Below are 26,691 nucleotides of genomic sequence, written 5' to 3'. Positions count from 1 at the left end.
TTTATTTATATATTACTGTGCAGCAGCAATAGAAGATCCAAATAATAGTTAACTGTTTTGTCTGGATAACCACAATATGATGTTTTGAATACATCAAGCATCCCAAGAGAGGAGGCATGTGATGCTGGTGCTGACAGCCAAATGGTTCCACTTGCAAATCACAAGAAGAAAGTGTTTTGTCACCTTCACTGGAGAGAGAGAACGGCGCCTGTGAGTACATACAAGTTTCCAATTTCAAGATCTGGCTTAGAAATGAACAACCAGGTACAACCCCGCCACTTCAACGTAATATATACAGTATAGTGGAGTGATCTATAAAACACTGTGACTGAGCTCTGCATCATTCTGTTCAGCTTCCCCCAGAGTGGATGTGAATTCACCGGACACTCGTTGTGTCTGCTGTGCGTTGCTCATGTCAGCGATAATATCCTGAGCACTATTACCGCTTTCCTCAATTATTTTCCCATTATCATTAATCTTACTCATGTCCACCTCCTCCACTGTAGGCATCTCCGAGGTTTTTGATTCATCTATGTCGCAATTTGTGCATGCATTTTTCTTGATGCTCGGATTAATCTCATTTTCAACACCGTCGCTAATCTGCCTGTCTGTATTTTCCATCTTGTTTTCAATGCCTTTGTTTTGTTTCTGCTCTGGAGTGACTGAACCGACTTTCTTAGGAGTGTCCCTGGTACCGTTACTGCAGATTCGTGGGTCTCTTCCTAGGCTGTATCCGCTCTGGAGCATGGAGAGCGTCCGCTGGTGCCCGTCTTCCCTACGGCAGCGGTACAGTCCACGGAAGGCCGAGCGAAACTTCTGGGACATCAGATTGTAAACGACAGGGTTGATGGCGCTGTTGGCGTAAATGCAGGTCCTACAGAAGAGAATGAACCAGGAATCCAGGTATGGCGTGCTGACGAAGGAGTTGATGAGGACCAGGGTCCTGTAGGGCATCCAGAGCAGAGCGAAAAGCACAACCACCACAGCCAACATCTTGGTGACCTGAAAAAAAATGACAGCATGTTCATTTATGGGTGAACTTCTCGTTAAAGAAGTTACTTATATTTTAGCTTAATTATTTGGGGCTTTGCAGTGGATTCAAGATATTAATGTTGTAATAATATCTCTTGCACAGGCTGATCTGTTGGATTTGGAAGGCCAAATTTACCATCAGGACCCATTAAGCCCGGTGTTATTACTAATCAAGCCCCTGCAAGGAATCAGGTCTCAAGTAGGACCCAGTGTGATCCTATTGGTTTACTGGAGTTTTAATTGGTAGAATTTGTAGCACCTGATTACAATTCCTGTGAAATCTCAATTGAATTATGTAATTTAAAGAGTGTTATAATGACTGTTAATGTGTTTAAAATTAAGTGTTTCATCAACTAATGACTAGGCAACTAAAGGAATAGGCAACAGATTAATTTTTATAATTTTATAATTTTACTGCTATTATGAAGTTTAGAAACTGCAAGAACTTACGTTTACATACATTTTATATATATTGTTAAATATTTTTTATATATAAATTATATATTATTTATGAATTTTTTATATGAATATATTTATAAATTTCATTCATTTAAAATGTAGAATCATGGGGATTGGAAATATAATGACTATAATAAATATATAAATATAATTTTTGTTTTTATTTGTTACTATTTATATATAATAGATTACAGAGAACAACAACAAGAAGAATTTAAGAGGAATTTAAATACAACAAAATTAAAATGCTACACTCACAGAAATAAAGGTACAAAATTTATCACTGGGGTGGTACGTTTTCAAAAATTACACTATATCTTAAATGTGCACATTGCTACCTTAAAAGTACACTTTTGTATGCTTAGGGCACTGTCACAATCACCAGTGATCTAAGTCTTGTAGATCGCTGGTAAGCATGTAGATCGCCATAGAACTACAAATCAGCAATTGTATGGACTACAGATCCAGCCATGCACCGCTCACACGCACCTGATCCGGATTCCGCTGATTGCATACACACACACACACACACTCACGCACACACACACACACACACACACACACACACACACACACATACACACACACACACACACACACACACACACACACACTACGGACAACTTTTTAGCTTACCCAATTCACCTACAGTATACCACATGTCTTTGGACTTGTGGGGGAAACCGGAGCACCCGGAGGAAACCCAGGCGAGCTCCACACAGAAATGCCAACTGACCCAACCGAGGCTCGAACCAGCGACCTTCTTGCTGTAAGGCGATCGTGCTACCCCACTGTGACGCCCACCATGAGAATTATTTATATTATTTATTCAACTTCCCATTAATTGTATTTTACTAACATCTACACAGACACACACACAGCCTTAGCATTGTTATAGACTGATTACAAGGACTATTTGACAAGGACACTGACAAATGACTGTGTTGTTGCCTTGTGACGACTGCATCTGGTTGCATCTTGCCAAAAAAACTGCATGTGAACCCACCAAATGGACGACAGCAGATGTACATTCTCCACCTGTTTGAGAGAATGTATCTTTCCACCCTAGAGGGATTCTCTCATGCAAATATTTCTATTCTAATTTGATAAGTCATATAGTTTGCAATATTCAAGAAATGCAACGAAATGACAGCCGGTTTCTTTGTGTTACCTCTTGCTTTGTGTTGTTTGCTTAGCTTCATCATTTCAGTTTTAGTTTTCTCACACTGATTCATAGCTGAACAGCCAATCAGGCAGCAAAAGCCAATTTTACATGCTGAATTGGGCAAACTGTTTCCATCATAAGCCTGACAAGAGGTGACATGTGGAGTACACCAAATAAACTAACCTGACAGACGCTTATGTACGGCTCGATCCTGCCCAACGGCTGACTGTCGGCTTGTCACAGCCTTTAACTTTGTTTTGCCAACATATATTTTTTGATTCTTAAAGTACCAGCATTCTTAAAGTAGTTGCATTTTATAAATAACCAGGGATCATAGTTTTCAGCTAAAAAAATCCTCTTTAATGTTCTGCTGAAGATGAAAAAAAGTCATTTATCTTGGATGGCCAGAGGGAGAATAAATTAACAGCAATTTGTCATTTTTGGGTAAATTATCCCTCTAATTTTAAAGTAAAGTATAATATCTAGCTGCCTTCTGATCTTCCAGATGTTTTACATGAATTCAGAATGCTGCTTTGAAATATTGCACTATTTTTTAACAAGTTGTGTTTTATGATATGAACAGGACGTCGATAACGTTGTGAACAGATGTTCATGTGCAAGTTTAACATTAGTCTTTTGTGCATTTTTTTTAATGATATGACTGTTAATTATGTTCTTCTAACAAGTGAAAATGTTTATGTAACAAGATAAAAATCATTACTTATAACAGACTGTGCAGTTTAAAAAAAAACACTTAATTTCCTTTCACAGAAAGTGAAGAATTATTGTACTTTTTTTATTGTATTTGTTTTTTTGTTGTTTTTTCAATTCGATTCTATTCTAACACTGCTGTTCAAATACAGCATGAAATGTACAATAATAATAATATAATATAATATACATTTTTAAATGGTGTTGTTGTTCAACTGAAATTTGTTGTTTTACAGATTGTAAATAATAATAGTTTAATCCAGGAAATAAAATGTATTAAAATAATGATTATATTTTTAATTATATTTATAAAACAATTAAATTATGAATTTGTATTATTATTAATAGGATAATTTATGTAATTATTATTTATTTATTTAGGATAATTATTGTATTTATTTAGGATAATTTATTTATGTAATTGATTTACAGTAAGTTACTGGTGAAGTGCTGCCCTATATAAGCTTTTTATCCAAATATATCAGAATTATATGTTTTCATTTTGCCAGAACATTTTTAGAAAGAAATTATTACATATATGTTTAAATAAATAATACAATATTTTTCTCTGTATAAGCTATGTACATGTACAACAAATAATGTTTAGGCTTTAAATTTGCCTATAATGTAGCCTAACTCAATAAATGAGAGTTTTAATTTCATAAACACATGCAGTAGAGAAAAAACATTAGCTAACTGTGTTATATTAATAATTTTCATCTCTTTAAAACTTACGTGCCTACAGTTGTCATAAGACATTTAACAGTTTTGAAGAACATGTATCTTAGCAGGCTTCATAATGTCACCATGGAAACATTACATGTTTAAATCAGAAAAAATTACAGCAAGTTCAATACATCTCAGGAAAACATATTCATATACACGATCTGTGAAAATAAATCGTAATGACAGAATCTTTAGATTACTTTTTTATTTTAGCGGAAAAATATACAAGCAGCCTTATACTGTGGGCTTGAAACTCCTTGGATATCCTCCTGAAATCTAAATTAATTGTTGGGGATTTTATATGAACATGTTAGTCTTAAAGGGGTAATTGATCCTTAAATGAAAAGTCTGTCATCATTTACTCACCCTTCACTTTGTTTCAACCCGATCTGCAGTTCACTCTTCTGTTTGAAACAAAGGAAGATATTTTAAAGAATGCTGGAAAGCAGCAGCCTTTGACTTCCACGTGTTTTATTTTTACACTATGGATATCAGTGGTCGCTGGTTTCCACCATTCTTCAGAAAATCTTGTTTTGTGTTCAACAAGAAATTCAAAAATGTTTAGAACCACTTGAGTGTGCAGTAAACTGACCTTTTTGTGTGTGTAAACTGTCCCTTTAAGTTCCTCTATAAGCTAATTTGCTCCAAAACAAAGATAGCATACCTATTTTGAAGATAAAAGCATCCTGCAGTTTCTCATTCAGGCCAATCAAGATCAATATTATTTTGTGACATCACAGTTCAGCTTCTCATCAAATCTTTTGACCAATTAATTTCTCTATACGTTCGGAAGCACCCTGGCGATGCGGTGGCGCAGTGGGTAACACGTTCGCATTTCTGTGTGGAGTTTGCATGTTGTCCCCGTGTTTGCGTGGGTTTTCTCTGGGTGCTCCAGTTTCCCCCACGTCCAAAGACGTGGTGTAGGTGAATTAAGTAAGCTAAAATGGCAGTAGTGTATGAGTGTATGGATGTTTCCCAGTGATGGGTTGCAGCTGGAAGGGCATACGCTGCGTAAAACATATGCTGGATAAGTTGGCGGTACATTCTGCTGTGGTGACCACAGGTTAATAAAGAGACTAAGCCGAAAATAAAATGAATGAATGATCGGAAGCACCCTGCCCCCTACAAGACACAGCTGGAATTATTCACTTGCCTATATTCAGAACCGAGAGTTGACATTTAGAAGGTTCGCCTAAACACTTAAAAAAAATTACTAAATAAATGGTATACAACAAAATATTAATCTGAAATCTTACACTATATATTAATCAAAACAATTAAGAGTAGAATTACAGCCACATTGCTAAGATGTACTGCATGCTTCTATGCCAAGCCCCAAGGCGAACACACAAAAACAATACGCATACAGATAATTACAATTTCAAGGACATCCAAAATACAGTCTGCTACAGTTACACTAATAACGATTTTTGTAAATATACAGTATTTAACTGTAATATGAATTGTATATTATTGTAGGACAGTTATGCGGTATGTTACTGTATTTTAAAGTTGCATTGTGAAACAATGACTGTACTACTGTACAATAAAGATAAATGGTGCTGTAAACGTAAATACAGCATTTTTACTGTAATTGATTTACAGTACGTTACTGGCGAACTGCTGCCAGTAAGTTACTGTAGATTCTACTGGAAATGGGGTATATGCACACAGACTTTTAATTTCAGTTAGCCAGCCCCAGGGCTTCCAGTTAATTATCATCCCAAACAAAATCGTCCCGTGTAAGATATTATTTCTTTTAAAAACATTGATCTTCGGCTTCTATATTTTTCCGCGTCATGTTTTTAAAATATAGAAATTAATTTAACCCCAGTATGACGGCTAATGACGGCACCTGCGTTTAAACTCTTTTGTTCTTTTCACGCTTTAACATCCAAATGGATGCTTAAGTTTATTTAACTGAATGTATTGTAATTACATTACAGCATCGATGCTGTAAAATGAACCTTTTGAAATTGAGGTCACACTTTATTTTGATGGTCCGTTTGCTGAATTTAAGTTACATTGCATCTACATGCCAACTAATTCTCATTAGATTAAAAGTAGACAGTTAGGTCGGGGTTAGGGTTGGGGTTAGGGTTAGTGTAAGTTGACATGTATTTGCAAAGTTTCTTACTCAGTTAAATGTCTGTTGAAGGAGCAGTATCAACAGATAATAAGCAGACAGTCTACTAATACTCAAATAGACCATCAAAATAAAGTGTTACGGAAATTTAAAAGAGTCACATAAAGCTTTTACTGAAAGTTTATCATTGGCTGAAAAACACTAGCTGTGCATATAGCCCATTGTTTACAGTGTACAAATTGTCACACAAACTGCCACAGTGCACACACAGTCTGCTCCAGTCCAGAAACACAACAGCAAACCACAAAACTTATCGGACCTAGTTCATTCAACAATGAAAAAGCTATCATTTACTCATCCTTGACTTGTTTTAAACCAGTTTGAGTGTTTTAGATAAGTTTTAGTTTGGCTGAGCTCTTGAACAGAAAAAAAGGGTATATAATGTTTTTTTTTTAAGCCTGTTGGTAACCATTGACTTCCACAGTAATTATGTTTCTTACTATAGATTTTTGAAGTGGAGAAAACTGTGATTGTCAAGACTCTACTATACACTCGGCGCAATAAGGCGCAAGACATGTTTGGCGTGATTTGTTGCTATTTTCAGACCAGCGCAACTCTAATTTTCACGTTTTGCACCACGCTGTTTAAATAGCAAGTCCATTTGCACCACTTTGTGGACTCATGGTTGTGTCGGTCTATAAAGGAAATTTGCATTTGTATAATGTTATTAATATTAGCAGTATTATTTATTATATACAAATTTATATTTGTTTTAATAAAAACAAGTTTATATTTGTCCACCTGTCGGGTTTTGGAGACGTATGCATCACTATATGGGGCATAAGAATAGGACGGGTGTTTGTATATAAATCATATGGATATTTTTTTGACCACACTTCATTATTATTGTTCATTTATTCATTTGCTGGAAATTAAAACTGAATTTAGAAATAGTTTTGAAACAAATCTTTTGTTAACAAACCAAATTAAATATATGTAGGCTAATGGATGTCCTCAGCGAAGTGCGTAAAACACCATTTCCTTATTCACAAAAGTAAAGGAGTATTGTAAAGAGTAAAAGTAAAGTGAAAAGAAAGTCAAGAGGCCAAATGAAAGAAGCTCATTCTTTATCCTTGTGCTGCAGATGGTCTGTTAAACTCGCTATAGTGTTTAGTTTTTTCTCTTACAAAGTCCTCCATATAAATAGCAAATGCACTTAATGCTTTTGCACCATACGCTTTAGACTTAGCGCATAGTTCATTAAAATAGAGTCCTTAGTGTTGCTTTTTGTGAAATCAAATACTATTGGCTGTTTTTTAAAAAGGGGAGGGGCTACATCGTAATCATATTTCAGTTGAAATTGCTTCACATATCAATGAAAGCTGTGCATTCCAATGCACTCCAATGTACCTTTATGACCCATAATTCAACCTCATTTTTGTAAAAAAAAAAAATTGCATTTTACATTATTGTTGTATTGTAAAATGAAGAAGTTGGCTTGGTACAGAGAATGAGACAAAGACATGCAGTCAAGCATCAGTCAAACATCATCTTTGTGTCCCAGATGACAGTAGACAACTAAACGCTGTTGAACTCCTTTGAGAAAGTGGAAAACCCACACCATATTTCGTCTGTCAAAAAAACCCAAAGCTGCCCTCCCTAGTGTCTCCTCGCTTACTTCAAATACGAATAAACACCAAAAATCCTCCCATTAACATTCACGAGGACTCCTGTGGGGCTGGAGCGTTTACGCATTGTGTCCCGTTAGAGATAGACAAGCGGTGACGGAGACCTTCAATAATAATGACAAAATTGTCTGCACAACAAAGCATCTAATTGAAGCCACGCAAAGCTGGGAGGAGCTCCTTTAATTAACAAAGCAGGAGATAATGACTGCATGACTGCCGGTGACAATTTGAATATGCATTTGGAATATCTGGTTATTGTGATTGCTTATCAATGGAAAACAAGGGTCTTAACACAGCACAAACAAAGCCGGCTGCTACTCGTGATTAGGTTAAATAAAGAGGAGCCTCTACTGTAGTGATGACTTTATCAGATTCCTAGGAGAGATAACTTCAGTTGAGCACCGCGGCGGCGCAGGCATCTTGAATCGTATTGAACTTTATGAAATTCGCAGATGAAGTGATCAAAGGGTTGGAGGTGCGGCGTAAGCGAGGTACAAAAGCGACAGAAAGGGAACCGCTCTTATAACCTCAAAGAGCATAATCTCTCAGAGTATTAAGCATACTTGAGTGAACATCGCAAATCATATTATGCAAATGTTCCGCTCAAGTGGGGCCCACTTGAATCTTGGAGATTTGGATCTGAGGCGCATGTCAGCGTCTTCACACACACAGAAGTGCACTCGCGGTAAATGCAGGGACGCGTCGTGCAACCGAGGTCAAAGAACGGGCGGGAATTCTGGACATTGTCAGTTTTCACCTGTTTGATGCAAGTCACATGAGTATAAACAGTATTTATACTATGGGGCTGTTGGATGCTTGATTCTGTTTGGCTAATGAACATTTTATCACCTAATCACCTAAAAGTGTCCTTGTGTGATAAGATTCTAGCGACAAGCAGTTTGATTGTTGATACAACAGAAAAATTTTAATACCAGAGCCATTCAGAATCTAATTAATACATATTAAACCTCTTTAACACTATTAAAAGTACACGAGTAACTGATATTTGTTGGTCTGGTCACAGATCTAACATTCCTTTTCATACGTAAACTCTATTAGGAGTAAATCTTCTGCTGCTTTCAGCATTTAACACTGAATAAAGCACATAATCAGTACCTGAGGTGATCAATGTCATAGCAGTTTATGCTGTTGTTTTGCTACGACATCACAGAAATAGAAACCATTTCTAATGTAGAGATTTTGCACATCGCTGTCGCAGATGATTAGAAAAAAAAGACCTTTTATTGCGTGTCACAGTGTACAGTGTCAAATGTAGTTCGGACACGGTGTAAGATAAGCAATTATTTTCAAAAAAATATTTGTTTATGTTTTTCATCCTTCAGCTTATTGCCTGCTCTACATATTTCTTTTTTATTTCTTCAAATATATTTAGATAATTGTGAGCGCATTTTTTTCTCATTTTTATTTTGTCATTTCAGTGTCATAATAATTGTAGTTGTATTAAATCTATTTTTATATATAATATATTTTATTTCAGTTAATGTTTAAAGTATAAATGTTTTTTATATATGTATTTGTTATTCTTAACTGGTTGTACAAAAATCTAACTGAAAAAAGAATTATGACAGCCTAATATTATTAAATATTATTAGCGCTCCTGTGGATTTTTTTAAATGTATTTTTCAAATATTTCTTACAAATGAAGTTTAATCGGGCAAGGATATTTTCAGTGCTTCCTATAATATTTCTTCTTCTTTATTTTAGTTTGACTGGAATAAAAGCCGTTTTTAGTTTTTTTTAAACAATTTTAAGGTCAATATTATTAGTCCCCTTAAGAAAAGACTAAATATATTTTTGATTGCTTTTAATTAACCTAGTTAATCATTTAAATTGCACTTTTATCTTGATACTAGTATCTTGCGAAATAACTAAAAAAAAAACAGTATGTACTCTCATCGTGGCAAAGGCAAAAATAAATTAGTTATTATAAATTAGTTATCAAAACTATTATGTTTAAACGTGTTGAAAAATATCTTCTCTCGGTTAAACAGCACTTGGATGAAAATATAAAGTATCATTGTCCAGATAGCGAATGGAAAAATATGTAGTGTCGCTGTTTTTATTTATATTTTGTGTATGGCATGTGTTTGAGTAATTAAGTACTGTAGAAATTAGAACTAACTACATAGTAAGTAAATAGTAATTAATAGTTTAAAATAGTTCAAATTTGTTTTATCCTATATTTTATGCCCATTTATATATATATATATATATATATATATATATATATATATATATATATATATATATATAAAAGATGGATACCTGGGTGCTTGATAAATAAAATGGATATATACTGACACACCAGTGTAAACTGTATCAACACGTATGTGTGATTGAGTAAATTCATCCTCAAGTCATCTTCAAAGCAACACTTCAAACCCTAAACATACACAAGATCTGAAATTCTTGGCCCTTGTATGTCTTGATGACTTTCGTATTTTGACTGTAGGCAGCCGCAGATCATATCTCTAGTGTCACAGTGCCCATCATGTGTCACAACACAGCCACGTCTGCTGCACTGACGGTAATGTAGACCCAAACAGTATCCTGATGGCCCCTAATGCCTCTCTTCTGATGAGACAGATCCTAATGACCTGCTATATAATGATATTCTGCCATTAGGTAGCCTTTCACATCATAAACAATGAGCTCAGATGTTTGCTCTCTCTGTAATATCTGTAAGATGTTACTGTGTTGCATACAGCTTTCAGCCTAAAAATGACGATTTTTAGGAAGCATTTAGTATAAATTACTTCCATTTTGAAGCTAACAACCTGTATATTATGTTCATATCTATTTGCATACTTCTGATTATTAATAGCAACCTGTACGGTATGTTCATCTATTTGTAAATCTCTGACTGTAGTTAATATAACTTGTTTATATTATGTTCATAGTACATCCATCTATACATATTGCCCATAGATTTAAATAATATTTTACTAGATATTTTTCAAGACACTTCTATACAGCTTAAAGTGACATTTACAGGCTTAACTAGGTTAATTAGGTTAACAAGGCAGGTTAGGGTAATTAGGCAAGTTATTGTATAATGATGGTTTGTTCTATAGACTATGGAAAAAATATATAGGTTAAAGGGGCTAATAATTTTGTCCTTAAAATAGTTCATAAAAAATTTTAAGCTGCTTTTATTCTAGCTGAAATAAAACAAATAAGACTTTCTCCAGAAGAAAAAATATTATCAGACACACTGAAAATGTCCTTGCTCTGTTAAACATCATTTGGGAAATATTTAAAAAAGAAAAAACAATTCAAAGGGGGCGAATAATTCTAACTTCAACTGTATGTATATATATATATATATATATATATATATATATATATATATATATATATATATATATATATATATATATATATATATATATATATATATATATATAAAATATCAAAGCACTCAATATAATTTATTTTAGTTTTAGTTATCTATAAAAAACCCAAAGTGTATTCTAATGTACTAAAAAAAACTTAAATTAAAATTAAAATTTTTAAATAATTAAAATGAATACTAAGACAAACAAATACTACAAAATGAAATTAATAAACATTTAACTTAAATTAATTTAAACAGAAACATATAGCAAGATTTATTAGCTCCCCTGGATTATTAGCCCTCCTGTATAATTTATAATTTTCCCCAATTTCTTTTTCAACACCCCATTTTTTTTCAACACATTTCTAAACATAATAGTTTTAATAGCTGGTTTATTTTATCTTTGCCATGATGACAGTACATAATATTTTACTAGATAATTTTAAGACGCTAGTATTCAGCTTATTTGCAGTTTAAAGGTTAAAGGCTTAACTAGGTTAATTAGGTTAACCATTGCATAACGATGGTTTGTTCTGTAGACAATCGAAAAAGATAGCTTAAACGGGCTAATAACGTTGACCTTAAAATGTATGTTTTTTTTTTTTATTAAAAACTGCTTTTATTCTAGCCGAAATAAAACAAACTTTTATTTAAAAAGACTTTCTCCAGAAGAAAAAATATTATAGGAATACTGTAAAAAAAATCACTTGCTCTGTTAAACATCATTTGAGAAATGTTTGAAAAAGAAAGAAAAAAAATCACTATTCATTTTGACTCCATCTGTATTTATTTATATATATATATAACAGTTAAATAAAGATAAAATACAATGCAGTCAAATAACAATATAAATCCTAACTTCACTAAATTTAGGCAAAATGCCATTTAATGCAATTTTACATTTTAAACCGCACCAAGAAATATCAGCACACTCTTCTCTCTACCAATTGACATTTAGTAGAGTGAAACATCCTTCTCATAAAAAAAAGAGGTGACCTTTCAAAAAACAAATATGCGATAATAATCATAAGGCACAGTGCAGGAGCAGAGAATTGGCCCTCATTTACCCTCCACTGCAATCTCAGTGGATTTCAAAATGCAGAATTAATTGTCTAAATGCAAACTTGCGCAGACACACTCTAGCACATACATTTACCTGTTTCCGGGAAGAAAGTGCACTTTTCGGGCGTCCCTGACGAGCTGCTTTCCCCCCATCCGCCGGTTCTTTGCAGCTTCTTCTAAGAGTTGGAGCAATGACGGTACCCGAATCTGGCGGATGCGGCAGAGGATTTAGGTACAGGATTCGGGCAATGAGACCATAAAGAGCGATGGCCAGGAGTAAAGGAATGACGTAGAAGATGGCGAAGTCGATCAGGTATATGGGCAGGTAAAGATCTCGAGAGACACGGTATCCGCACTGCACTCGGCCATCAGGATTCACCTGGATGTCCACCAGGAATAGCCAAAGCATACAGTAAACACAGGTAAAAACCCACACACCAGCTATGATGCGCTTGGCTCTGGATACTGTACACACGGTCTGCGCCCTCATTGGGTGGCATATGGCGATGTATCTGTGGAAACGAGAGGATTTTGATGTTTATAAGTTTGTTTGGCACAATAGGTGATTGTCTTCAGAAACTACACTGTAAAAAATATCTATTTGGTATTTTGTGGTACACAAGGTGTTTTCTACTTATTTATGATTGCAAATTGCATTATAGTAGTTTAATATTTGCTCTGTCGACTTTTGATGTTGAAATTTTAACAGTGCAGATGAACAAAGTGACTTTTATTGACATTTCAATTCAACCCAGGCTCAATATGGATACGTACCCCTGTATATTTCTAGAGAGCACAAAATACCCCGGAGGTAATATTTTTTTGCAGTTTTTGTTTTTGCAAATCCGCCAGAGATTGCTGTGTGTGCTTTTTCAATTTCTCGCGGGTGCCATTCACACCTGCTGTTTTCACGTAAATCCACCAGAGGCGTTGACTGACTGACCGACCGATTCCCCAACCCTCCCCCTTCCCAAAACCCAACCAATAGTGTTTTCAAAAGCACCAATTGACCCGCCCACTGCCTTCCCTAAACCCAACCAACAGTGTTTTCAAAATCAATACAAATAAAAAAAGCCCAGTGGCTGCCTGATGCTACCACGTTTTTTGATCTTACCGCGTTCTCACCATGTTATTTACTTGTTAATAAAAATTTTTTTTTTTTGCCTTTTGTTTTTGTTTTACCTGCTTTCTGGAACTAATATATAACTTCAAACTAATAAAAATGTCAATAAAAGTCACTTTTTAAACTTTCCAAAAATAAAAGGTTTTGGAAAAACGATCCCATAGTGCAGTTCAAAAGCATGAACAAATGAAAAAACAGTGTATCTTTGTTATGCTGGTTGAAAGTCTCTTCACATGCTGATAGCAATCAATAAATAAAATGGTTCAAGTGTATTTATATATATTTTAATATTCTGCAGAAGGTGTAGGACCAAGAAAAGTTTGTCCAATCAAAACGTTTGGTCCGAATGTTACGATAGGTTGTCTGACCTGCTGGTCAAAATATGTTATTATATACCTGTATGCATCTGTTCACGCAGAAACATTATTGGCAGGTTCAGAATGGCAGGAAGACATTGTCCAAATAAATTATTTTTTGAAGTTTGCTATTGTAATTACTAACTGTACTTTAGTTTTTTCTTTGGCGAATGTTACATGATATAATGTAGTGATGTTGTCTATATGTGTTCAGGAGGCATGATTTTGGATGGTGATTTGCAGGGTGGGAAGATAGCTGCTATCAGGCTATTCAGAGCTGGCAGGCTAACAGCATTTTCCAAGATCTCATGTTGCACTTAAAATATAATTTATCTATCTCCTATGCTTTCTATAAAAAAGATGAAGACTATACGGCAAGTTTACACCAAGGAAGATAACTATAAATATAAAGATAATGATACATAAATTTGGGCTTCACGGTGGTGCGGGGAGGCACGATCGCCTCACAGCAAGAACGTCGCTGGTTCGAGCCTCAGCTGGGTCAGTTTTCTGTGTGTTTCACAATTTCTATGTGGAGTTTGCATGTTCTCCCCCTGTTGACTCGGGTTTCCTACGGGTGCTCCAGTTTCCCCCCACAGTCCAAACACATGCGCTATAGGTGAATTGGGTTGGCCTAATTGTCTGTAGTGTATGTAAGTGTGTGAATGAGAATGTATGAATGTTTCCCAGTGATGGGTTGCAGCTAGAAGAAATATGCGTGAAATATATGCTGGATAAGTTAGCGGTTCATTCCGCTGTGGCGACCCCTGATTAATAAAGGGACTAAGCTGTAAAGAAAATGAATGAATGATACATAATTTTGAGGCCACACTGATGAACAATAATGATTTGTTTATTTTTTGTGATTATTTTTGCATTACCCCCTTGTAACCAGCAGATATCCTCAGTGTGCTATTGGTGCATCTGACCAGTGAATCCAGCTTGTGTAATAAATGTAATAAAACACTGAAATTAGCAATTACATAGTAGAATACTTTTACCAGAATGACTCAAAATGGGTGGCACAGTGGTTCAGTGGTTAGCACTGTTGCCTCACAGCAAGGAGTTCGCTGGTTCGAGTCCTGGCTGGGTCTGTTCGGGGTTTCTTTGTGAAGTTTGCATGTTCTCCCTGTGTTTGCTCCGGTTTCCCTCACAATCCAAAAACATAGGTGAATTGGACGAACAAATTTGGCCGTAGTGTATGTGACTGTGAGAGTGTATGGGTGTACTGGGTTGCAGCTGGTGTAGGGATTATATACAGTTTTAACCCAAAGAATGACCAGTCTGTCAGATGAAGAGGAGCCGGAGTCAGAGATTCAAATAAATAAATAAAGTTTACTGAAGATAGTTTTCAGTTTCATCATCAGAAGCAAGCTTCAACACTCGGAATGAGTTCCTTGGCCGGTCTGCTTATTTTTCCTATGCTAGAGTGAGGGTGCTTTCTGGACAATTAGGTTAGTGACTTAGCCAATGTCACTATTTAAATGCCATCAAGTCTAAAATATTTAATAAAAATAATGAGAAACAGGATGATGAGAAAAGGATAAACGTTGATTCATGCTGTGACGGATTGACAGGTAGAAATCCGAATCCTTCACTGGAAAGGCATCTGTTGTAAAACCTATGCTGTATAAGTGGATGGTTCATTCTGCTGGCGACCTCTGATAAATAAGGGACTAAGCTTAAGGAAAAGGAATGAATGAGGGACTCAAAATGGGACACAAAGATGCCGAAACTAGCACTAGTTGCTTGAGATACTTTTGTTTTTATAATTAATTTTCCAAGGTATAACCAGTTGTTTCTAAAATAGATATTATCATGAAATAATCTTTGAAAAGAGGGCTCAACATCAAGTAGAGCTTCTCCACAATGTCGGCTATAGCTTTAAACTGCACATAGACATATATTTAAATGGATTCTGACTGTCTGTCAGTGTTGTATCATTTATTAGCTCGGAAAAATTCTTAAAGTGATCCCAAAGATATTGTTTCTCTACATCGTTATCGTTATAGCTGTAGTCAGAACTTTGTCTTTATTGTTGTCTTATGGTTATCGTGCTTAGTGTTAACAGGCCTTTAGAATAGATTTTTTATGCTTTACATTTGGATGTATATTTAGATAGTATCAAAGACAACTTGATTGTTGCGGTTTGTACTGTATATTGTATCCCAAAAAATTACTCTTTATTTACATATACTTACCGGCCACTTTATTAGGTACACCTGCCCAACTGCTTGTTAACGCACAATTTCTAATCAGCCAATCACATGGCAGCAACTCAATGCATTTAAGCATGTAGACATGATCGAGACAATCTGCTGCAGTTCAAACTTAGCATTGGAATGGGGAAGAAAGGTGATTTAAGTGACTTAGAATGTGGCATGTTTGTTTGTTGCTAAAAGGGCCGGTCTGAGTATTTCAGACACTGCTGATCTACTGGGATTTTCACACACAACCATCTCTAGGGTTTACAGATAATGGCCTGAAAAAGAGAAAAAATCCAGGTGAGATGAGAATGGGCAGACTGGATCGAGCTGATAGAAAGGCAACAGTAACTTGCTGCTACACGTCCAACCTTGAGGCGGATGGGCTACAGCAGCAGAAGACCACACCGGGTGCCACTCCTGTCAGCTAAAAACAGGAATCTGAGGCTATAATTTGCACAGGCTCACCAAAATTGGACAATAGAAGATTGGAAAAATATTGCCTGGTCTGATGAGTCTCGATTTCTGCTGCGACATTCGGATAGTAGGGTCTCCATCCCTTTATGACCACAGTGTCCCAATCTTCTGATGGCTACTTCCAGCAGGATAATGCGCCACGTCATAAAGCGTGAATCATCTCAGACTGATTTCTTGAACATGACAATGAGTTGACTGAACTCAAATGGCCGCCACAGTCACCAGATCTCAATCCAATAGAGCACCTTTGGTATGTAATGGAACGAGAGATTCGCGTCATCGATGTGCAGCCGACAAATCTGCAGCAACTGCATGATGCTGTCATGTCAATATGGACCAAAATCTCTGAGGAATATTTCCAGTACCTTGTTGAATCTATGCCACGAAGGATTAAGGCCGTTCTGAGGGCAAAAGGGGGTCCAACCCGGTACTAGTAAGGTGTACCTAATAAAGTGGCCGGTGAGTGTATTTCTCATTGCAATTGCTTTTATTGTTCAAAAATCAAATGTGTCAATTTCAAAATATCCATTTGTTCATTCATAATCAAATACACAATTGTTTTGTGCTCATAGTAAGTGACATTTGTGACACTGAGTTTCATAGCATTTTGGTGAAGTAAGAAATGAAGTTACATAAAAAAAAAATTTCAGTCTATAATGACCGCAAATGGGTTAGATATGGATGTTTAGACCACTGAAATCCTTAATGTTCAAAACAATATAATAAAAATAGAAATAAATAATATATATAACTTATTATTATAATTATTTTACCTCTCCACAGTGAATGCCGTGATTGAACAGGAGGATGCATTAATGCCAAGGTACTGAAAGTAGGTGATGCCCAGACATCCAGCATGCCCGTACACCCAGGTTGCCATCAGGCTCTCGGAGATATTCGGCAGACCCGCAGCCACCAGAACCATCAGATCGGCCACGGCCAGGCTCACCAGATAGCAGTTGGTAGGTGTACGCATGTGGCGTGTGGTAAGAACCACAAGCACCACCATGATGTTTCCCACAATGCCCACACCACACACCAGCAGCACCAAAAACACAGAAACAGTCTTATACTCCAGGGACTCGGTCACGGCATCTCCAGAGCCCACTAAAGAGATATTGGTTGGAGTGTCCATCCTGGAGCTCACATTTTCCTGCATCATTAGTCCTCTCTGTGTCAATATTTACACACTAATAGCAGAAAGTTGTTTGACTCAAACTGTATATGTAAAAATCGCTTTTTACTGATGGGCTTTTCTCTTATTAAGTGTGTTGTTTAATTTTCTTGGCATCAACAGTGTAATAGCCTTCCTCTGCTGACCGCAGCCCATTATTTCTTCTGTGTTAATCTGTAACAGTATCCATTGAAAGCACTGAAATCCAGAGGCTGCGTTTTTTTTACCCGCTTCCACGTTAATGCAATCGTCCATCCAATCGATCACCCTGGAATAAAAGATTGAGTAAGTCAGTAGGGAAAAAGCAAGTCTCAATCACTGTTAAGAGGATTTCATAGCCGTCTGTTAATTACTGAATAACAGTCCATTTCATCTGGCATTCAAAAGATAAGACTGAACACAGAAGCAGACCGAGTTGGGAGCGTCACTTATTAAAATAACATGATGCAGGCTAACGTAGACTTCCTATTTTTTTTCCCTTTTACAAATATTCCCATTACGCTTGCTCTGGTAAGGACTTTAGGAGACTTCCTCTGAACATTATTGAGACAGGATGAGAAGCTTTTAATTATTTAAATGAGACATTTTAAGTGGTGCACGGCGATAAGTGCGGAAAATCACAGAAAGATTAAAGCCACACAGCTGCTGTGGCAAATGGCATGTTTAATAACTAACAATCTTTAAATGAAACACTGTGCTTTTTTCTGTGTATTAAGCGATCCTACAAATCTTTAATTTGCCTCAGTAGTTGTTTTTTCAGTGTATACTGCACACAAAGCCTGCTGTCTACTTGTTATAAAGAAAGAACACAGACATTTGCATATTCATCCGTTAATTTTAGACTGAAACGGGGGTTTTGAAATCCATTAAGACTACTAAATGGGGTCAAGACGTTGTATTGAGCAGCTTGAAAAATCCAGACATCTGTTGCTCTTTTCAGCCATCTCTTTGCCTTGTAAATAAGACTGCACTGCCTCTCGGGGCTTCCCTAATAAATTGAGGTGGACACGATGTGAAAAGTAATTTAACTCAATCCCGAATTCCCAACCCTGCAAAACCCTGCTCGGACTTCATCTTACTCTATTTCATATTCCATTAATGCTGCTCTGGCAATGCAGATACGGACAAGTGCACTGTGGTTTCCAATCATGTAAACTGAAGAGGGACACATTTGTGTGTGTATGTGTGAGTGAGTGTGTGTCCAGTCTTTGTATTTGCATAAATTAAAACATACATGTTTTTACAAATTCAAGACTTAAAAACTAAAGATTATAAATCAAAAATATATTTAGTTTTTTATGTATTTACATATAAAAATGTATATGTAAGGGCGACGCGGTGGCACAGTAGGTAGTGCTGTCACCTCACAGCAAAAAGGTTGCTGGTTCGAGCCTCGGCTGGGTCGATTGGCATTTCTGTGTAGAGTTTGCATGCTCTCCCTGTGTTCGCGTGGGTTTCCTCCAGGTGCTCCGGTTTCCCCCACAGTCCAAAGACATGTGGTACAGGTGAATTGGGTAGGCTAAATTGTCCGTAGTGTATGAGTGCGTATAGATGTTTCCCAGAGATGGGTTGCAGCTGGAAGGGCATCCGCTGCGTAAAACATATGCTGGATAAGTTGGTGGTTCATTCCGCTGTGGCGACCCCAGATTAAAAAAGGGACTAAACCGAAAAGAAAATGAATGAATTTATGTGTACCCTTTATTTTTAGACAAATTTCTATAACATAAAGGTTCATTATGGGCATTGCTGGTTCCACGTTCTTAAAAAGTAAGATTTTTTTCATCACAATTTTTTTTTTTGTATATATTAATTAATTCATTCATTTTCCTTCGGCTTAGTCCCTTTATTCATCAGGGATCACCGCAGCGGAATGAACCACCATCTTATCCACTATATGTTTCACGCAGTGGATACCCTTCCAGCTGCAACCCAGTACTGGAGAACACCCATACACTCTCAAATTCACACACATGTACTACGGCCGATTTCATTCATTCATTCATTTTCGGCTTAGTCCTTTTATTAATCTGGGGTCGCCACAGCGGAATGAACCGCCAACTTATCCAGCATATGTTTTACACAGCTGATGCCCTTCTAGCTGCAACCCAGTACTGGAGAACGCCAATACACTCTCACATTCACACACATACACTACAGCCAATTTAGTTCAATTCAATTCACTTATAGCGCGTGTCTTTGGACTGTGGGGGAGACCGGACCATCCAGAGAAAACCCACGTGAACACAGGGAGAACATACAAACTTCACACAGAAGTTAGCCAACTGAGCTAGCCGGGACTCCAACCAGTGACATTTTTGCTGTGAGGTGACAGTGTTAACCACTGAGCCACCATGTCGGCGTAATCATTTATACTATAATACTGGCAGTAATATAAAACTGCATTTATTTATTTATTTAATCGTAAATAATTCTCATTAAGTTATTTGTGCAGTTTTATAATTTTTAGTTCAACAAAGTATCTTTCCATAGTTTAACCATTTTTTCTTAGATTATATATATATATATATATATATATATATATATATATATATATATATATATATATATATATATATATATATATATATATATATATATAATAGCCATAAAGAACCTTTATTTTTAGATCTGTCTTTCAAACTGCGGAAAAAAAATGGTTCTTTAGGGCAGGGGTTCCCAAACTTTTCAGCCCGTGACCCCTAAAATAACAATGCCAGTGACTCGCAACCCCCAAAATTCCTTTTAGGTGGTTATACATATGCAAACATTTCTCACCCAACAATAGCCCTATATAAACAAGAGCATATTGACAACATAAAAAAATGCAACAGTCTAACAACCACATCATATTTATAATAATTTATTAATTTGTTTAATTTAAAGAGACTAGTGGACACAATGTTTTCAGCACAAGTCTATTGGTTTATTTCTGAAGACCACCAATCAGAGATCATTCTCAATATTCAGTTGTGGCCTGTATTTATTTTTAATGTATTTGATTGCTATAAAGGTGTCAGAAAGTTTAACCTGGTGCTAAAAAATCAATCTACTGCAGCTAACGCTATTGCTGTGTTGTTAATTAGTTAGATTGCTGGTTCGAGCTCCGGCTGGGTCCATTGGCATTTCCGTGTGGAGTTTGCTTGTTCTCCCTGTGTTGGCGTGGGTTTCCTCTGGGTGCTCCGGTTTCCACCACAGCCCAAAACATGTGCTATAGGTGAATTGGGTAAGCTGAATTGGCCATAGTGTATGTGTGTGAATGCAAGAGTGTATGGGTGTTTCCCAGTGCTGGGTTGTGGCTGGAAGGGCATCCGCTGCATAAAACATATGCTGGATAAGTTGGTGGTTCATTCTGCTGTGGCAACCCCTGATAAATAGAGTCTAAGCCAAGAGAATGAATGATTAATTCTTCAGTTGCATCACTATGAAAATCCTTTTTGATTCTTCCTGACACCTTTATTTTTAAGAGTGATGAAACATTTCCTTCGATGAAAAGGGTCTTGATAGTGGAAATATTCTTTATTTATATTCTTGATACTAAGAATAAAAAATATTTTAATAAAAATAGTTCAGTGTAAGTTACTTTGGAGAACAATTAGTTCCAACAAAAACGTATCTTTATTCGTCTTTATTTTAGTGCAGATTCCCTGTTTCATGTCTGACACCAAAATGACAGCTCTTCCTTTTCTTGCTCTGAGCTTGATTCAGAGATTTTCATTAATGGTGAGAGTCAGGCGTGCTGCTGTGAAATGGGCTGTCATTCACGTTTGTTTAGCTTCCCTAATTGACTATATCACTACCAGAATCTTAAATCAGAACAACTCGCTCTAGCAAACAGCACGGCTATGTTTCAAAGCCTAGTAAGCTGCCTACCTAGACAGCAGTGTGAGGCGCTACAGGATCGTTCCTAAAATATCACACGCCTAAAAACACAGGTAGGGAACTCACTTGGGTTTGAAACGCAGCCTATAGTGTCACTGTGACAATCACCTTCTCTATTATCTGTTTCTGAACAGGAAACCAGATGTTTCATTAGCCCACTGAACTAGAAATATTGTAGGATCACGACTGAATAAATCAGAGTTTTACGCGTTTTGCAATACATCATGAAGATTCATATTTTCACAATTGCATTAGGCTACTTGAAGACCTTTAAATATATTTTCAAAAATATGTAGGCTATTTGCTTTTTGGTCATGTAAATCATATAAAATGTACTATTATGCATTTAACCCACAAACATTTGTAAAATATTAGCACATATAATTTAAGTCTCGTTACATTTTATATAGGATACCATTTGTCATAGAAAATACAGTATAGCCTAAAATAACATAAAAAAACGCATGCATCTTTAATAAAACATTCCATTCATAAAGTCGTTTCAAATTTACACGGATACTGAAAAATCGGGAACTTCTCAAAATAGAGAATAAAGCGTCTCCTACCAGAATCATTCTTGTTGTGTGGAAGGAAATCAGCTCTCACGCAGTGTCCACTGTAAACCCCAGATGAAAAAACAAAATGCACTGATATGAAGTATTAGACATGACGAGCAAATAATCTGATCTTGTACAGAAGCGCTAGTAAATGCACTCTTTTAACTGTAAGTCTTCTTAACTGTAAGTCCCTTCATTACAATAGCGCCGCCTAGTGAACGAACTCGCCGGTGATTCGTACATCTGTCTTGAGTGAGTTGAGGACTGATTTGAGCACACTGTCACTGTATAATTAAAGATGCTACAAAAGTTTCAGCCCTTGATGTAGGTTAATTACAGCACTTTTAGATAATATGCTGAACTTATATGTTAATTTAGGCCTGTGTTCGTGCAAGGGACCCATTCTAACAGGTAGTATTTTATAAACACCCAATTTAATCTGTGAAAATTAATATTATACGTAAATCTAAACTATTATTTAGGAGCTTTTTTGTTTATAATAAATTATATGATTACGTTTTTACTTATTGTGGTAGGATACTGTGTTTACTCATTTATTTACTGATTTTAATTATAATTGATTTTTCATTCTAATTTCTGGGACATTCTAGCAGAAACGTATACATAATCTGTTCCTGAAATAAAAACATAAATACAGTAAATAAAAAGTATTTTATCCCAAACATTTCTAAAATGGACTGATGGTCGATTTCTGTAAGTTGTTCTGTAAAGAAATATGTCATTCATTTGGTTCTCATATTTTTTTTTCTGTAGTAAAACACTTTACAAATGTACAAACCTTGTCATTGTCCTTGTCCTCAGCCCAACTGAACCTACAGCTTTAATGATTTTGTTATGCTAACAACTGTTATTTAGGGAAAAAAATCTTCAGAAATAGCAAGTTTAAGTTGTTATCATTCACATCAATTGATTAAAAACATTAAATTATTAATAAATTCTACAAATAAGTACTTAAATACAAATAAATTTACAGTTGTCCCCATGTTTCTGTCAGTCCTGTCTCATTTGCATTAAATTTAACGTAAAATGAGTGCAATACACTTTTAAGGCTATGACTCGAAAGTGACCATTTGACGGAGCAGAAGCTGACAGTGATCAACAATGCGTTCTATCATTGAATTGTATGATTTTATGTTTGTTTTTGTATGATATTTTGAGGACGACAAGCTTAAAGGTCAGGCCCTGTCACATTTTTAGTTTTTTAGTACATTTTAGTACATTTTTAGTACATTTTTTAAAGTAAAAATGTACATTTCTGGTAGAATGTCCCTTTTTTATTTGTTCGGTTTAATTCTAGTGTATTAGTTTTTTATTATTTCACTTTGAATTGTATATAATCATTTTTATACAATTATTTTAACTGTAGAATTATTAAGTTCTATTTTGATTTGTGTTTGTTTATTTGATACTAATGTGTTTATCCTGGTAAAATATTTGTTGTTTTTAGTATCTATTACTTTTTCTATTCATTCTTATTTTGTGTCATTTTGTTAAATCAGTCATTTATTACTTATTCTTAATTAATTTGTACATTTGATGCTTTTCTTTTTTTTTTTTTGAGATTTACAATTTGAGACTATTACATTTATTTTGTCTTTTATATTTATTTATTTTTAATTTATTTATTGATTGATAATATGACGACAGCAATACATTTTGTCTTGGCATGTATCAGTTTATTCTGGCAGTATTAGTAACAGTTGTGGCCTGTATTTATTTTTAATGTGATTGCCATAAAGGTGTTAGAAAGTTTAAACTTGTGTTATAAAATCAATCTGCTGTCGCTGACGCTATTGCTGTGTTGTTAATCTAACGTAAACACACCAACCCTATGAAAAAAATCATTTAAAGGCTGATGGCTTTTCATTTGCATGTTGTTGTTTTTACTATTAAAAACTTTGACATTACCACGGGACCTCCTGTTATTGTGTCCGTGACCCCCAGAGGCTCCCGACCCCCACATTGGGAATCACTGCTTTAGGAAACCAAAATAATAATAATAATAATAATAATAATAATAATAATAATAATAATAATAATAATAACAATAATAATAATAATTATTATTATTATTATTATTATTATTATTATTATTATTATTATTATTATTATTATTATTATTATTATTATTATTATTGTTATTATTCAACTGCATCACTATGAAACTCCTTTTTGATTCTTCCTGCACGCACCTTTATTTTTAAGAGTGATGAAACATTTCCCTTGATGAAAAGGGTCTTGATAGTAAAAATATTGTTTATTAAAATCCTTGACACTAAGACAAAAATATTTTAATAAAAATAGTTCAGTATAAGTTACTTTGGAGAGCATGAATAATAATTAATAAATAACTGATTTAACTAAACAACAAAAAATAAAAATGATTGAATAAAGTAATAGATGCTAATGTGTTTATTCTGGTAAATATTAGTTATTTTTAGTATCTATTATTTTTTCTATTCATTTTTATTTTGTATTTTTTTGTTAAATCAGTTATTTATTAATTATTCTTAGTTAATTTGTACATTTTTATGCTTTTTTCTTTTTGTGATTTACAATTTGAAACTATTAAATACTTTGTTTTTATATTTATTTATTTTTAATTTATTGATTGATTGGTATTATGATGATAACAATACATGTTTGGGTATATGTCAGTTTATTCTGGAGCTATTAGCATTGGAAGGTTATTCTGTAAGTAGTGGTATTCAATTTCAGTTTTTCTCAATTGCTAAAACACTAAAACCCATTGGCTGAACTAAGTTCTCAGTTGCCTGACCTCATTTAGCTAATTGTGCAGTCTGTTGTCAATACCTTAAACCATTTCACATGGTAAAACCATGTATTTTGAAAATTAGTTTTGGGGTTTATTTTGCAATATGTGGTTTTGAGCATGAAATTAACCCTTTTGCCAATTGTGTGTTGGAGTGTTAAGAGTTTAGGAAACTTGTTAAATGTATTGAAAAAAAAAACTGATCACTAACCAGTCATGGCTTTACTGTAGTATAGGCCTATTCATAAGTCAAAAGTGACAGGACACAGGGCTGTTGTGGGCCAAAACCCCACCCAACTGGTCCATAATTTGTAGTTTTGTAGCTACAGAATATTCACCTTTTCTATATCCTAAATTCTAAATTCGTCTAGAAGAGATTAGAAGAAACCTGCTCAGCCCGGCTCTGTATGATGACCAACCCTACACTCATGTGATGCTTCTCCAGACAATGGACGCCTCTCCTACCTGAGACCCCACGCTCTGTTACTGTATTCTGGAGAATATACTTTTGCTTTACATGTACGTTACATACATTTTTACATTCAGTGTGTTTATGGTTTTGTATGCAACAGTAATATTTGGCCTAATGAATATTTTCTGTTTCTACATGAGATTGGTGCTTACAGTGTACCAGTCCCTGCTCTTAGTAGATTACTGTCACTGTAGAACATTGTATTTACAGTTTTTTCAATACATTTAACAAGTTCCTAAACTCTTAACGCACCAACACACCTAAAACACACAATTGGCAAAACAGTTAATTTCATGCTCATTATCACATGTTGTAAACTAAACTCCAAAACTAATGTTCAAAATACAATAATAAACTAACACAATACACATGTCTAACAAAACACTGCAAACATGTTTCAAAATCTAATAATTATTCAAAACACTAACACATGTTCTCTTCCAACAGGAACATTTAGTCAATCATAACACACTGACAAAAAAAAAAAAAACTACTGTCATCAGCTGAAATGACAGAAACTGCATTATTTTGTGTGTCAGGCCTGACCTTATATTTGAAGCCTCTACACTTTTGTTTTGTTGGGTTTAGTAAATGCATGCATTTTGTTTCTTTTGCTGCAGAAATGCAATTCAAAAAATGAATGAATTCAATACAAAAATGTACAGTTCACGTAAAAAAATAAAATAAATAATAATAATAATACAGACACAGAATTGCTGCAGTACTGACTTTATTCACAAAAGGACATTACTGCAAGATACACAAACAGAAAAAGCACCGCAATTATAATAAAAAAAAAAAGTAATATTCATTTAGCCAAGTTCTCATGCACATCACACCTGATATCTTCTCTGGCAAGGCATTATAGGAAGAATTCTCTTGTTGTTCTTTTTCCACACAAGATCAGCCCAAAGAGTCCTCTTTTAGATCATGAGCATGTGATTGTAAAAACCTGAGTGTGGTTCCTACATGGGAATCTGCTGTGTTTTATGTATTTACATAACTGCAATAAGCTGTTTCACATGGGCAATGAAATAAAATACAGGGGATATATTTGTGTTTCAATTCACAATATGAACAGCTGTTCACTTCGACTTAAGCCTATATAAGTTATGGTTTGAACATGACCGTATGTGTGAAAGCATTTGTAAATTTGACTGTAACATTACAATGTTTTGGTCTTGGTTGAGCTTAAGTGTAAAAGAAGTTCAAGCATTTGAAATTGGTGTTAACTCTATGCATTTTGTATCAAAGCAACAAGAAATGTGTTAATTGTATAGCCTACAAAGACAGATGTTGTGCTAACCATGCTTAGAGTTTAGGAAACTTGTTAAAATGTATTGAAAAAACGGCCATGGCAATTGTAAA

General features: G+C 35.0%; 1 protein-coding gene across 1 annotated transcript; it reads right to left on the bottom strand.

Annotated features, from left to right (window-relative positions):
• Nucleotides 1-65: 65 nt before the first annotated feature.
• On the bottom strand, nt 66-17,609 carry trhr2 (thyrotropin releasing hormone receptor 2). The gene is made up of 3 exons (XM_056478603.1): nt 17,221-17,609; nt 12,382-12,799; nt 66-1,002 (listed from the first exon to the last, which is right to left on the bottom strand). The coding sequence occupies exons 1-3, from the start codon at nt 17,607-17,609 to the stop codon at nt 313-315; spliced, it is 1,497 nt and encodes a 498-aa protein (XP_056334578.1). The 3' UTR covers nt 66-312.
• Nucleotides 17,610-26,691: the final 9,082 nt, after the last annotated feature.

Source organism: Danio aesculapii, chromosome 18, assembly GCF_903798145.1.
Source record: "Danio aesculapii chromosome 18, fDanAes4.1, whole genome shotgun sequence".
NCBI classification, from domain to species: Eukaryota; Metazoa; Chordata; class Actinopteri; order Cypriniformes; family Danionidae; genus Danio; species Danio aesculapii.
The sequence above is the reverse complement of the archived record's forward strand: the minus strand, read 5'-3'. Positions and strand labels throughout refer to the sequence as shown.

What these genes read in the sequence shown, in the direction of transcription:
- trhr2 (XM_056478603.1), bottom strand. Translation starts at nt 17,609, where the DNA reads ATGATGCAGGAAAATGTGAGCTCCAGGATGGACACTCCAACCAATATC. An exon ending in ACGGCATTCACTGTGGAGAG is followed by an intron (nt 12,800 to 17,220) that starts GTAAAATAATTA and finishes TCGTTTCCACAG; the next exon opens with ATACATCGCCATATGCCACC. An exon ending in CACTTTCTTCCCGGAAACAG is followed by an intron (nt 1,003 to 12,381) that starts GTAAATGTATGT and finishes ATTTTTTTTCAG; the next exon opens with GTCACCAAGATGTTGGCTGT.